The sequence below is a fragment of the Oncorhynchus masou genome, unplaced genomic scaffold (assembly GCF_036934945.1).
Source record: "Oncorhynchus masou masou isolate Uvic2021 unplaced genomic scaffold, UVic_Omas_1.1 unplaced_scaffold_2178, whole genome shotgun sequence".
Classification (NCBI taxonomy): Eukaryota; Metazoa; Chordata; class Actinopteri; order Salmoniformes; family Salmonidae; genus Oncorhynchus; species Oncorhynchus masou.
The window spans coordinates 32,791-48,041 of NW_027008654.1; the positions used below are offsets into that span (position 1 = coordinate 32,791).

A 15,251-nucleotide genomic window follows, 5' to 3' on the forward strand; every position below is an offset into this window, starting at 1 on the left:
GGGTTCAGTCCAGTCTGGTTCTACCAGGCTAGGGAGAGATAGGGTTCAGTCCAGTCTGGTTCTACCAGGCTAGGGAGAGATAGGGTTCAGTCTGGTTCTACCAGGCTAGGGAGAGATAGGGTTCAGTCTGGTTCTACCAGGCTAGGGAGAGATAGGGTTCAGTCTGGTTCTACCAGGCTAGGGAGAGATAGGGTTCAGTCTGGTTCTACCAGGCTAGGGAGAGATAGGGTTCAGTCTGGTTCTACCAGGCGAGGGAGAGATACTGTATATAAGGTTAGTATACTGTATATAAGGTTAGTATACTATATATAAGGTTAGAATACTGTACATAAGGTTAGTATACTATATATAAGGTTAGTATACTATATATAAGGTTAGAATACTGTATATAAGGTTAGTATAATATATATAAGGTTAGTATACTATATATACTATATATACGGTTAGAATACTGTATATAAGGTCAGTATACTGTATATAAGGTTAGAATACTGTATATAAGGTTAGTATACTATATATACTATATATAAGGTTAGAATACTGTATATAAGGTTAGTATACTGTATATAAGGTTAGTATACTATATATAAGGTTAGTATACTATATATAAGGTTAGAATACTGTATATAAGGTTAGTATACTATATATAAGGTTAGTATACTATATATAAGGTTAGTATACTACATATACTGTATATAAGGTTAGTGTACTGTATATACTGTATATAAGGTTAGTATACTATATATACTATATATAAGGTTAGTATACTATATATAAGGTTAGTATACTATATATAAGGTTAGTATACTACATATACTGTATATAGGGTTAGTATACTGTATATAAGGTTAGTATAGTGTATATAAGGTTAGTATAGTGTATATAAGGTTAGAATACTGTACATAAGGTTAGTGTACTGTATATACTGTATATAAGGTTAGTATACTATATATACTATATATAAGGTTAGTATACTATATATAAGGTTAGTATACTATATATAAGGTTAGTATACTACATATACTGTATATAGGGTTAGAATACTGTATATAAGGTTAGTATAGTGTGTATAAGGTTAGTATACTGTATATAAGGTTAGTATACTGTATATAAGGTTAGTATACTGTATATAAGGTTAGTATACTATATATAAGGTTAGTATACTGTATATACACTGTATATAAGGTTAATGTACTATATATACTGTATATATGGTTAGTATACTATATATACTCTATATAAGGTTAGTATACTGTATATAAGGTTAGTGTACTGTATATACTGTATATAAGGTTAGTATACTGTATATAAGGTTAGTATACTATATATACCGTATATAAGGTTAGTATACTGTATATACTGTATATAAGGTTAGTATACTATATATACTATATATAAGGTTAGAATACTGTATATAAGGTTAGTATACTATATATACTATATATAAGGTTAGAATACTGTATATAAGGTTAGTATACTATATATAAGGTTAGAATACTGTATATAAGGTTAGTATACTATATATAAGGTTAGTATACTATATATAAGGTTAGTATACTACATATACTGTATATAAGGTTAGTGTACTGTATATACTGTATATAAGGTTAGTATACTGTATATAAGGTTAGTATACTATATATAAGGTTAGTATACTACATATACTGTATATAAGGTTAGTGTACTGTATATACTATATATAAGGTTAGTATATTGTATAAGGTTAGTATACTGTATATAAGGTTAGTGTACTATATATACTGTATATAAGGTTAGTATACTGTATATACTGTATATAAGGTTAGTATACTATATATACTATATATAAGGTTAGAATACTGTATATAAGGTTAGTATACTATATATACTATATATAAGGTTAGAATACTGTATATAAGGTTAGTATACTGTATATAAGGTTAGTATATTGTATAAGGTTAGTATACTGTATATAAGGTTAGTATACTATATATACTGTATATAAGGTTAGTATACTGTATATACTGTATATAAGGTTAGTATACTATATATACTATATATAAGGTTAGTATACTGTATATAAGGTTAGTACACTATATATAAGGTTAGTATACTATATATACTATATATAAGGTTAGAATACTGTATATAAGGTTAGTATACTATATATAAGGTTAGTATACTATATATAAGGTTAGTATACTATATATACTATATATAAGGTTAGAATACTGTATATAAGGTTAGTGTACTATATATACTGTATATAAGGTTAGTATAATATATATACTGTATATAAGTTTAGTATACTATATATAAGGTTAGTGTACTATATATACTGTATATAAGGTTAGTATACTATATATACTGTATATAAGGTTAGTGTACTATATATACTGTATATAAGGTTAGTGTACTATATATACTGTATATAAGGTTAGTATACTATATATACTGTATATAAGGTTAGTATACTATATATACTGTATATAAGGTTAGTATACTATATATACTATATATAAGGTTAGTATACTGTATATAAGGTTAGTATAGTGTATATAAGGTTAGTATACTGTATATAAGGTTAGTATACTATATATACTATATATAGGGTTAGTATACTGTATATAAGGTTAGTATAGTGTATATAAGGTTAGTATAGTGTATATAAGGTTAGAATACTGTATATAAGGTCAGTGTACTGTATATACTGTATATAAGGTTAGTATACTGTATATAAGGTTAGTATACTATATATACTATATATAAGGTTAGAATACTGTACATAAGGTTAGTATACTATATATACTGTATATAAGGTTAGTATACTATATATACTGTATATAAGGTTAGTATACTATATATACTATATATAAGGTTAGTATACTGTATATAAGGTTAGTATAGTGTATATAAGGTTAGTATACTGTATATAAGGTTAGTATACTATATATACTATATATAAGGTATATTCTGTAAATGTCAACTGAAAGTTTGGGGAAAATGAAAATAAGATTCAAATTAGAATAAAAACAATCAATCCCCAATTTAGACTTCTGTAGAATGACCCACATAGGTAATAGGGTTTTGGGTGGCATTAGACACAGATCATGACTCAGTATTTCTTAGTTCAATGTCTCAGATATGTCTCTCACCTTCTGAACAATAGCCCTGATGTTGTCCACATACAGAGTCACATAGTCTCTATGGTACCGGGGTTGCTGGGCAACGGGGATGCCGAACCAATTAGTGGCCAGGGCCGCCTCATTCTCGTTGTTCCCACTCCACACGATGACCGAGGGGTGGGACTTTAAGCGCCTCACCTGATTGGGGCGAGGAAACAGGAAGGAACGCGTGTTATTTCATGCTATAACCAGGAAATGAGTCATCCTTATCAATATTAACATTCATCAAGGCCTTGTCCAGGGGATGCTGCATCAAGCTGCCTCACGCTACAGAAACAGGAGATTTGCAGAGTGCTCTACGGGCCGCCGAGGTCTGGACAAAGATTCTAACGTCAACCCTGTAGTGTCTCTACGGGCCGTCGAGGTCTGGACAAAGATTCTAACGTCAACCCTGTAGTGTCTCTATGGGCCGTCGAGGTCTGGACAAAGATTCTAACGTCAACCCTGTAGTGTCTCTACGGGCCGTCGAGGTCTGGACAAAGATTCTAACGTCCACCCTGTAGTGTCTCTACGGGCCGTCGAGGTCTGGACAAAGATACTAACGTCAACCCTGTAGTGTCTCTATGGGCCGTCGAGGTCTGGACAAAGATTCTAACGTCAACCCTGTAGTGTCTCTACGGGCCGTCGAGGTCTGGACAAAGATTCTAACGTCAACCCTGCAGTGTCTCTACGGGCCGTCGAGGTCTGGACAAAGATACTAACATCAACCCTGCAGTGTCTCTACGGGCCGTCGAGGTCTGGACAAAGATACTAACATCAACCCTGTAGTGTCTCTACGGGCCGTCGAGTTCTGGACAAAGATACTAACATCAACCCTGTAGTGTCTCTACGGGTGGACAAAGATACTAACATCAACCCTGTAGTGTCTCTACGGGCCGTCGAGGTCTGGACAAAGATACTAACATCAACCCTGTAGTGTCTCTACGGGCCGTCGAGGTCTGGACAAAGATACTAACATCAACAATGTAGTGTCTCTACGGGTCGTCGAGGTCTGGACAAAGATACTAACATCAACCCTGTAGTGTCTCTACGGGCCGTCGAGGTCTGGACAAAGATCCTAAACTCAACCCTGTAGGTGTAGCTCACCTGTTGGACAACCTCCTCTTGAACCGTCTCTATGAAGTCAGGCTCAGTGGGGTACATGGCACAGGCAAACATGAAGTCCTGCCAGATCTAAGGACAGACAAGGTATTGGTCAAAAGTACAGCAGTATAAAGGGAGTGGGGAGTTTGTGACGAAGACAACGAGAAAGAATACTAGTCAGTCAGTTACCATGATCCCCATCTCATCACAGAGAGAGTAGAACATGTCCTGCTCATAGACTCCTCCCCCCCAGACCCTGAGAGCGTTCATATTAGCGCTTACGGATGACTGTAGAAGGTTCCTCACACTGAAACAGAACACAACTGTTGTCAATGGTTACCGAACAAGACAGTAACGACGATCTGTTCAAATCTAGCAGGTTACAGTGAGAGTTTTAACTCTCTCCAGTCTAAGACGTTAGGGGGTGGGGGTTGCTAAGCAGACATATTGGTTTAAGATGGTCATAACATGGATCATTTTGCTAATTTGATTTAGAATTTTACGAACTCTTTAGGAATAAAATATAAATATTTTAAAATATATATAATATGTATGGGCTACCTTCAGACTCAGGTTTAATATCTAATGTTCCACAGCGGGCTAACCAAATGGTTCAGACGCTACAGACGTTTACATGACAAGACTGATCTTCGGGATGACTCCTGATCTGATAAACACCTCTCTGTCACCACAGATGGGATGTCTCCTGGTCTGATAAACACCTCTCTGTCACCACAGATGGGATGTCTCCTGGTCTGATAAACACCTCTCTGTCACCACAGATGGGATGTCTCCTGGTCTGATAAACACCTCTCTGTCACCACAGATGGGATGTCTCCTGGTCTGATAAACACCTCTCTGTCACCACAGATGGGATGTCTCCTGGTCTGATAAACACCTCTCTGTCACCACAGATGGGATGTCTCCTGGTCTGATAAACACCTCTCTGTCACCACAGATGGGATGTCTCCAGGTCTGATAAACACCTCTCTGTCACCACAGATGGAATATCTCCTGGTCTGATAAACACCTCTCTGTCACCACAGATGGGATGTCTCCTGGTCTGATAAACACCTCTCTGTCACCACAGATGGGATGTCTCCTGGTCTGATAAACACCTCTCTGTCACCACAGATGGGATGTCTCCAGGTCTGATAAACACCTCTCTGTCACCACAGATGGAATATCTCCTGGTCTGATAAACACCTCTCTGTCACCACAGATGGGATGTCTCCTGGTCTGATAAACACCTCTCTGTCACCACAGATGGGATGTCTCCTGGTCTGATAAACACCTCTCTGTCACCACAGATGGGATGTCTCCTGGTCTGATAAACACCTCTGTGTCACCACAGATGGGATGTCTCCTGGTCTGATAAACACCTCTCTGTCACCACAGATGGGATGTCTCCTGGTCTGATAAACACCTCTCTGTCACCACAGATGGGATGTCTCCTGGTCTGATAAACACCTCTCTGTCACCACAGATGGGATATCTCCTGGTCTGATAAACACCTCTCTGTCACCACAGATGGGATGTCTCCTGGTCTGATAAACACCTCTCTGTCACCACAGATGGGATGTCTCCTGGTCTGATAAACACCTCTCTGTCACCACAGATGGGATGTCACCTGGTCTGATAAACACCTCTCTGTCACCACAGATGGGATGTCTCAAGGTCTGATAAACACCTCTCTGTCACCACAGATGGGATGTCTCGTGGTCTGATAAACACCTCTCTGTCACCACAGATGGGATGTCTCCTGGTCTGATAAACACCTCTCTGTCACCACAGATGGGATATCTCCTGGTCTGATAAACACCTCTCTGTCACCACAGATGGGATGTCTCCAGGTCTGATAAACACCTCTCTGTCACCACAGATGGGATATCTCCTGGTCTGATAAACACCTCTCTGTCACCACAGATGGGATGTCTCCTGGTCTGATAAACACCTCTCTGTCACCACAGATGGGATGTCTCCTGGTCTGATAAACACCTCTCTGTCACCACAGATGGGATATCTCCTGGTCTGATAAACACCTCTCTGTCACCACAGATGGGATGTCTCCTGGTCTGATAAACACCTCTCTGTCACCACAGATGGGATATCTCCTGGTCTGATAAACACCTCTCTGTCACCACAGATGGGATGTCTCCTGGTCTGATAAACACCTCTCTGTCACCACAGATGGGATGTCTCCTGGTCTGATAAACACCTCTCTGTCACCACAGATGGGATGTCTCCAGGTCTGATAAACACCTCTCTGTCACCACAGATGGGATATCTCCAGGTCTGATAAACACCTCTCTGTCACCACAGATGGGATGTCTCCTGGTCTGATAAACACCTCTCTGTCACCACAGATGGGATGTCTCCAGGTCTGATAAACACCTCTCTGTCACCACAGATGGGATGTCTCCTGGTCTGATAAACACCTCTCTGTCACCACAGATGGGATGTCTCCTGGTCTGATAAACACCTCTCTGTCACCACAGATGGGATATCTCCTGGTCTGATAAACACCTCTCTGTCACCACAGATGGGATATCTCCTGGTCTGATAAACACCTCTCTGTCACCACAGATGGGATGTCTCCTGGTCTGATAAACACCTCTCTGTCACCACAGATGGGATGTCTCCTGGTCTGATAAACACCTCTCTGTCACCACAGATGGGATGTCTCCTGGTCTGATAAACACCTCTCTGTCACCACAGATGGGATGTCTCCTGGTCTGATAAACACCTCTCTGTCACCACAGATGGGATATCTCCTGGTCTGATAAACACCTCTCTGTCACCACAGATGGGATATCTCCTGGTCTGATAAACACCTCTCTGTCACCACAGATGGGATATCTCCTGGTCTGATAAACACCTCTCTGTCACCACAGATGGGATATCTCCTGGTCTGATAAACACCTCTCTGTCACCACAGATGGGATGTCTCCTGGTCTGATAAACACCTCTCTGTCACCACAGATGGGATGTCTCCTGGTCTGATAAACACCTCTCTGTCACCACAGATGGGATATCTCCTGGTCTGATAAACACCTCTCTGTCACCACAGATGGGATGTCTCCTGGTCTGATAAACACCTCTCTGTCACCACAGATGGGATATCTCCTGGTCTGATAAACACCTCTCTGTCACCACAGATGGGATGTCTCCTGGTCTGATAAACACCTCTCTGTCACCACAGATGGGATATCTCCTGGTCTGATAAACACCTCTCTGTCACCACAGATGGGATGTCTCCTGGTCTGATAAACACCTCTCTGTCACCACAGATGGGGTGTCTCCTGGTCTGATAAACACCTCTCTGTCACCACAGATGGGGTGTCTCGTGGTCTGATAAACACCTCTCTGTCACCACAGATGGGATGTCTCCTGGTCTGATAAACACCTCTCTGTCACCACAGATGGGATGTCTCCAGGTCTGATAAACACCTCTCTGTCACCACAGATGGGATGTCTCCTGGTCTGATAAACACCTCTCTGTCACCACAGATGGGATATCTCCTGGTCTGATAAACACCTCTCTGTCACCACAGATGGGATATCTCCTGGTCTGATAAACACCTCTCTGTCACCACAGATGGGATATCTCCAGGTCTGATAAACACCTCTCTGTCACCACAGATGGGATGTCTCCAGGTCTGATAAACACCTCTCTGTCACCACAGATGGGATGTCTCCTGGTCTGATAAACACCTCTCTGTCACCACAGATGGGATATCTCCTGGTCTGATAAACACCTCTCTGTCACCACAGATGGGATGTCTCCTGGTCTGATAAACACCTCTCTGTCACCACAGATGGGATGTCTCCAGGTCTGATAAACACCTCTCTGTCACCACAGATGGGATGTCTCCAGGTCTGATAAACACCTCTCTGTCACCACAGATGGGATGTCTCCAGGTCTGATAAACACCTCTCTGTCACCACAGATGGGATGTCTCCTGGTCTGATAAACACCTCTCTGTCACCACAGATGGGATATCTCCTGGTCTGATAAACACCTCTCTGTCACCACAGATGGGATGTCTCCAGGTCTGATAAACACCTCTCTGTCACCACAGATGGGATATCTCCTGGTCTGATAAACACCTCTCTGTCACCACAGATGGGATGTCTCCAGGTCTGATAAACACCTCTCTGTCACCACAGATGGGATGTCTCCTGGTCTGATAAACACCTCTCTGTCACCACAGATGGGATGTCTCCTGGTCTGATAAACACCTCTCTGTCACCACAGATGGGATGTCTCCTGGTCTGATAAACACCTCTCTGTCACCACAGATGGGATGTCTCGTGGTCTGATAAACACCTCTCTGTCACCACAGATGGGATGTCTCCAGGTCTGATAAACACCTCTCTGTCACCACAGATGGGATATCTCCTGGTCTGATAAACACCTCTCTGTCACCACAGATGGGATATCTCCTGGTCTGATAAACACCTCTCTGTCACCACAGATGGGATGTCTCCTGGTCTGATAAACACCTCTCTGTCACCACAGATGGGATGTCTCCTGGTCTGATAAACACCTCTCTGTCACCACAGATGGGATGTCTCCTGGTCTGATAAACACCTCTCTGTCACCACAGATGGGATGTCTCCTGGTCTGATAAACACCTCTCTGTCACCACAGATGGGATATCTCCTGGTCTGATAAACACCTCTCTGTCACCACAGATGGGATATCTCCTGGTCTGATAAACACCTCTCTGTCACCACAGATGGGATATCTCCTGGTCTGATAAACACCTCTCTGTCACCACAGATGGGGTGTCTCGTGGTCTGATAAACACCTCTCTGTCACCACAGATGGGATGTCTCCTGGTCTGATAAACACCTCTCTGTCACCACAGATGGGATGTCTCCAGGTCTGATAAACACCTCTCTGTCACCACAGATGGGATGTCTCCTGGTCTGATAAACACCTCTCTGTCACCACAGATGGGATATCTCCTGGTCTGATAAACACCTCTCTGTCACCACAGATGGGATATCTCCTGGTCTGATAAACACCTCTCTGTCACCACAGATGGGATATCTCCAGGTCTGATAAACACCTCTCTGTCACCACAGATGGGATGTCTCCAGGTCTGATAAACACCTCTCTGTCACCACAGATGGGATGTCTCCTGGTCTGATAAACACCTCTCTGTCACCACAGATGGGATATCTCCTGGTCTGATAAACACCTCTCTGTCACCACAGATGGGATGTCTCCTGGTCTGATAAACACCTCTCTGTCACCACAGATGGGATGTCTCCAGGTCTGATAAACACCTCTCTGTCACCACAGATGGGATGTCTCCAGGTCTGATAAACACCTCTCTGTCACCACAGATGGGATGTCTCCAGGTCTGATAAACACCTCTCTGTCACCACAGATGGGATGTCTCCTGGTCTGATAAACACCTCTCTGTCACCACAGATGGGATATCTCCTGGTCTGATAAACACCTCTCTGTCACCACAGATGGGATGTCTCCAGGTCTGATAAACACCTCTCTGTCACCACAGATGGGATATCTCCTGGTCTGATAAACACCTCTCTGTCACCACAGATGGGATGTCTCCAGGTCTGATAAACACCTCTCTGTCACCACAGATGGGATGTCTCCTGGTCTGATAAACACCTCTCTGTCACCACAGATGGGATGTCTCCTGGTCTGATAAACACCTCTCTGTCACCACAGATGGGATGTCTCCTGGTCTGATAAACACCTCTCTGTCACCACAGATGGGATGTCTCGTGGTCTGATAAACACCTCTCTGTCACCACAGATGGGATGTCTCCAGGTCTGATAAACACCTCTCTGTCACCACAGATGGGATATCTCCTGGTCTGATAAACACCTCTCTGTCACCACAGATGGGATATCTCCTGGTCTGATAAACACCTCTCTGTCACCACAGATGGGATGTCTCCTGGTCTGATAAACACCTCTCTGTCACCACAGATGGGATGTCTCCTGGTCTGATAAACACCTCTCTGTCACCACAGATGGGATGTCTCCTGGTCTGATAAACACCTCTCTGTCACCACAGATGGGATGTCTCCTGGTCTGATAAACACCTCTCTGTCACCACAGATGGGATATCTCCTGGTCTGATAAACACCTCTCTGTCACCACAGATGGGATATCTCCTGGTCTGATAAACACCTCTCTGTCACCACAGATGGGATATCTCCTGGTCTGATAAACACCTCTCTGTCACCACAGATGGGATATCTCCTGGTCTGATAAACACCTCTCTGTCACCACAGATGGGATGTCTCCTGGTCTGATAAACACCTCTCTGTCACCACAGATGGGATGTCTCCTGGTCTGATAAACACCTCTCTGTCACCACAGATGGGATATCTCCTGGTCTGATAAACACCTCTCTGTCACCACAGATGGGATGTCTCCTGGTCTGATAAACACCTCTCTGTCACCACAGATGGGATATCTCCTGGTCTGATAAACACCTCTCTGTCACCACAGATGGGATGTCTCCTGGTCTGATAAACACCTCTCTGTCACCACAGATGGGATATCTCCTGGTCTGATAAACACCTCTCTGTCACCACAGATGGGATGTCTCCTGGTCTGATAAACACCTCTCTGTCACCACAGATGGGGTGTCTCCTGGTCTGATAAACACCTCTCTGTCACCACAGATGGGGTGTCTCGTGGTCTGATAAACACCTCTCTGTCACCACAGATGGGATGTCTCCTGGTCTGATAAACACCTCTCTGTCACCACAGATGGGATGTCTCCAGGTCTGATAAACACCTCTCTGTCACCACAGATGGGATGTCTCCTGGTCTGATAAACACCTCTCTGTCACCACAGATGGGATGTCTCCTGGTCTGATAAACACCTCTCTGTCACCACAGATGGGATATCTCCTGGTCTGATAAACACCTCTCTGTCACCACAGATGGGATATCTCCTGGTCTGATAAACACCTCTCTGTCACCACAGATGGGATGTCTCGTGGTCTGATAAACACCTCTCTGTCACCACAGATGGGATGTCTCCTGGTCTGATAAACACCTCTCTGTCACCACAGATGGGATATCTCCTGGTCTGATAAACACCTCTCTGTCACCACAGATGGGATATCTCCTGGTCTGATAAACACCTCTCTGTCACCACAGATGGGATATCTCCAGGTCTGATAAACACCTCTCTGTCACCACAGATGGGATGTCTCCTGGTCTGATAAACACCTCTCTGTCACCACAGATGGGATGTCTCGTGGTCTGATAAACACCTCTCTGTCACCACAGATGGGATGTCTCCTGGTCTGATAAACACCTCTCTGTCACCACAGATGGGATGTCTCCTGGTGTGATAAACACCTCTCTGTCACCACAGATGGGGAAGTGAGACACTGGTAGATGCGGTGGATTGCAACTCATCTAATGCAGAAAAAAAACATCTCTCTTGTTTAAACTGACAGATTTTGATGGGGATTTGTTGTGTGAAGTAACTTAGACTGACGCACCGGTGTGTTCAATCAGAACACTAAAGTCTTGTTTGAATCATAATGTAAACATAATGACATTGTAATGTGGCCGTTTCAAAGACACAAAACACATCCCATCTTAGAAGTATTTAATGAGTGAAAGGTTGATATCATGATTAAGACCAAAGACATGAGTGTGTGTGTGTGTCTCACTCAGCAGGGCTGACCAGGTCCTGAAGGGCGTGAGCTGGGATCCAGTTTGACCCCTTCAGGAAGATGGGCTTCTTGTTGACCCGGAAGTAGAAACTCAGCCCAGGGGAACCAGCGATTGGCTCCTGGACCAGCTCTACTGTACGGAAATACACCTTGGGATTAACACAGAGAGGATGTTAAATACACCTGGAGACGGAGGGGATGTTAAATACACCTGGAGACAGAGAGGATGTTAAATACACCTGGAGACAGAGAGGATGTTAAATACACCTGGAGACAGAGAGGATGTTTAATACACCTGGAGACAGAGAGGATGTTAAATACACCTGGAGACAGAGAGGATGTTAAATACACCTGGAGACAGAGAGGATGTTAAATACACCTGGAGACAGAGAGGATGTTAAATACACCTGGAGACAGAGAGGATGTTAAATACACCTGGAGACAGAGAGGATGTTAAATACACCTGGAGACAGAGAGGATGTTTAATACACCTGGAGACAGAGAGGATGTTAAATACACCTGGAGACAGAGAGGATGTTAAATACACCTGGAGACAGAGAGGATGTTAAATACACCTGGAGACAGAGAGGATGTTAAATACACCTGGAGACAGAGAGGATGTTAAATACACCTGGAGACAGAGAGGATGTTTAATACACCTGGTGACAGAGAGGATGTTAAATACACCTGGAGACAGAGAGGATGTTAAATATAGCAAGACGCAGGCCTCCTAATAGTCCCTAGAATTTCTAAGCAAACAGCTGGAGGCTTTGGCAAAGTGGGTGGGGTTATATCCTTCCTGTTTGGCCCTGTCCGGGGGTGTCCTCGGATGGGGCCACAGTGTCTCCTGACCCCTCCTGTCTCAGCCTCCAGTATTTATGCTGCAGTAGTTTATGTGTCGGGGGGCTAGGGTCAGTTTATTATATCTGGAGTACTTCTCCTGTCCTATCCGGTGTCCTGTGTGAATTTAAGTATGCCCTCTCTAATTCTCTCTTTCTCTCTTTCTTGGAGGACCTGAGCCCTAGGACCATGCCTCAGGACTACCTGGCATGATGACTCCTTGCTGTCCCCAGTCCACCTGGCCGTGCTGCTGCTCCAGTTTCAACTGTTCTGCCTTATCATTATTCGACCATGCTGGTCATTTATGAACATTTGAACATCTTGGCCATGTTCCGTTATAATCTCCACCCGGCACAGCCAGAAGAGGACTGGAGACAGAGAGAAGACAGAAGACTGGAGACAGAGAGAATATAGAAGACTAGAGACAGAGAGAAGACAGAGGACTGGAGACAGTGAGAAGACAGAGGACTGGAGACAGTGAGAAGACAGAGGACTGGAGACAGTGAGAAGACAGAGGACTGGAGACAGTGAGAAGACAGAGGACTGGAGACAGTGAGAAGACAGAGGACTGGAGACAGTGAGAAGACAGAGGACTGGAGACAGTGAGAAGACAGAGGACTGGAGACAGTGAGAAGACAGAGGACTGGAGACAGTGAGAAGACAGAGGAGTGGAGACAGTGAGAAGACAGAGGAGTGGAGACAGTGAGAAGACAGAGGACTGGAGACAGTGAGAAGACAGAGGACTGGAGACAGTGAGAAGACAGAGGACTGGAGACAGTGAGAAGACAGAGGACTGGAGACAGTGAGAAGACAGAGGACTGGAGACAGTGAGAAGACAGAGGACTGGAGACAGTGAGAAAAGAGGGGATAGTAGAGGAGTAGAGATGTTGAGGTCTAACCTGTGTGTCTGTCCTGAGTATGGCTGTTCGCTCCAGCATGGTTCCTCTCACACTGAGATGATAGGAGTGCTGCTCACCATGGCCAATGGGCCACCACAGCTTCACCTGGTTACTCTACAACACACACACACTAAACATTTACCTCAGCACGATGAAAAATAGAGACATGCTAAAACCCGGACATTCAGAGGTCTTTCCAGTAGAGATAAGATGTGTCCCAAATGGCATAATTACCTTAATAACCCCAAGAGCCCTTCTCAACAGTAGGGCACTATACTGTATAGGACTCTGGTCAACAGTAGGGCACTATACTGTAGAGGACTCTGGTCAACAGTAGGGCACTATACTGTAGAGGACTCTGGTCAACAGTAGGGCACTATACTGTAGAGGACTCTGGTCAACAGTAGGGCACTATACTGTAGAGGACTCTGGTCAACAGTAGGGCACTATACTGTAAAGGACTCTGGTCAACAGTAGGGCACTATACTGTAGAGGACTGGTCAACAGTAGGGCACTATACTGTATAGGACTGGTCAACAGTAGGGCACTATACTGTAGAGGACTCTGGTCAACAGTAGGGCACTATACTGTAGAGGACTCTGGTCAACAGTAGGGCACTATACTGTAGAGGACTCTGGTCAACAGTAGGGCACTATACTGTATAGCTCTCTGGTCAACAGTAGGGCACTATACTGTATAGGACTCTGGTCAACAGTAGGGCACTATACTGTAGAGGACTGGTCAACAGTAGGGCACTATACTGTAGAGGACTGGTCAACAGTAGGGCACTATACTGTAGAGGACTCTGGTCAACAGTAGGGCACTATACTGTATAGGACTGGTCAACAGTAGGGCACTATACTGTAGAGGACTCTGGTCAACAGTAGGGAACTATACTGTATAGGACTGGTCAACAGTAGGGCACTATACTGTAGAGGACTGGTCAACAGTAGGGCACTATACTGTAAAGGACTTTGGTCAACAGTAGGGCACTATACTGTAAAGGACTCTGGTCAACAGTAGGACACTATACTGTATAGGACTGGTCAACAGTAGGGCACTATACTGTAGAGGACTCTGGTCAACAGTAGGGCACTATACTGTAGAGGACTCTGGTCAACAGTAGGGCACTATACTGTATAGGACTGGTCAACAGTAGGGCACTATACTGTAGAGGACTCTGGTCAACAGTAGGGTACTATACTGTAGAGGACTCTGGTCAACAGTAGGGCACTATACTGTAGAGGACTCTGGTCAACAGTAGGGCACTATACTGTAAAGGACTCTGGTCAACAGTAGGGCACTATACTGTAGAGGACTCTGGTCAACAGTAGGGCACTATACTGTAGAGGACTCTGGTCAACAGTTGGTCACTATACTGTATAGGACTCTGGTCAACAGTAGGGCACTATACTGTATAGGACTCTGGTCAACAGTAGGGCACTATACTGTGAAGGACTCTGGTCAACAGTAGGGCACTATACTGTAAAGGACTCTGGTCAACAGTAGGGCACTATACTGTAGAGGACTCTGGTCAACAGTAGGGCACTATACTGTAGAGGACTCTGGTCAACAG

At 43.8% G+C, this 15,251-nt stretch overlaps 1 protein-coding gene across 1 annotated transcript in view; it reads right to left on the reverse strand.

Moving 5' to 3' along the window:
- LOC135533043 (beta-mannosidase-like) overlaps positions 1–15,251 on the reverse strand; it is a 51,178-nt gene that overhangs the window by 29,246 nt on the left and 6,681 nt on the right. Inside the window, 5 exon segments of the mRNA XM_064960435.1 lie at positions 3,135–3,302; positions 4,251–4,337; positions 4,437–4,554; positions 11,934–12,085; positions 13,676–13,789. Coding sequence (XP_064816507.1) covers positions 3,135–3,302; positions 4,251–4,337; positions 4,437–4,554; positions 11,934–12,085; positions 13,676–13,789 — 639 coding nt within the window.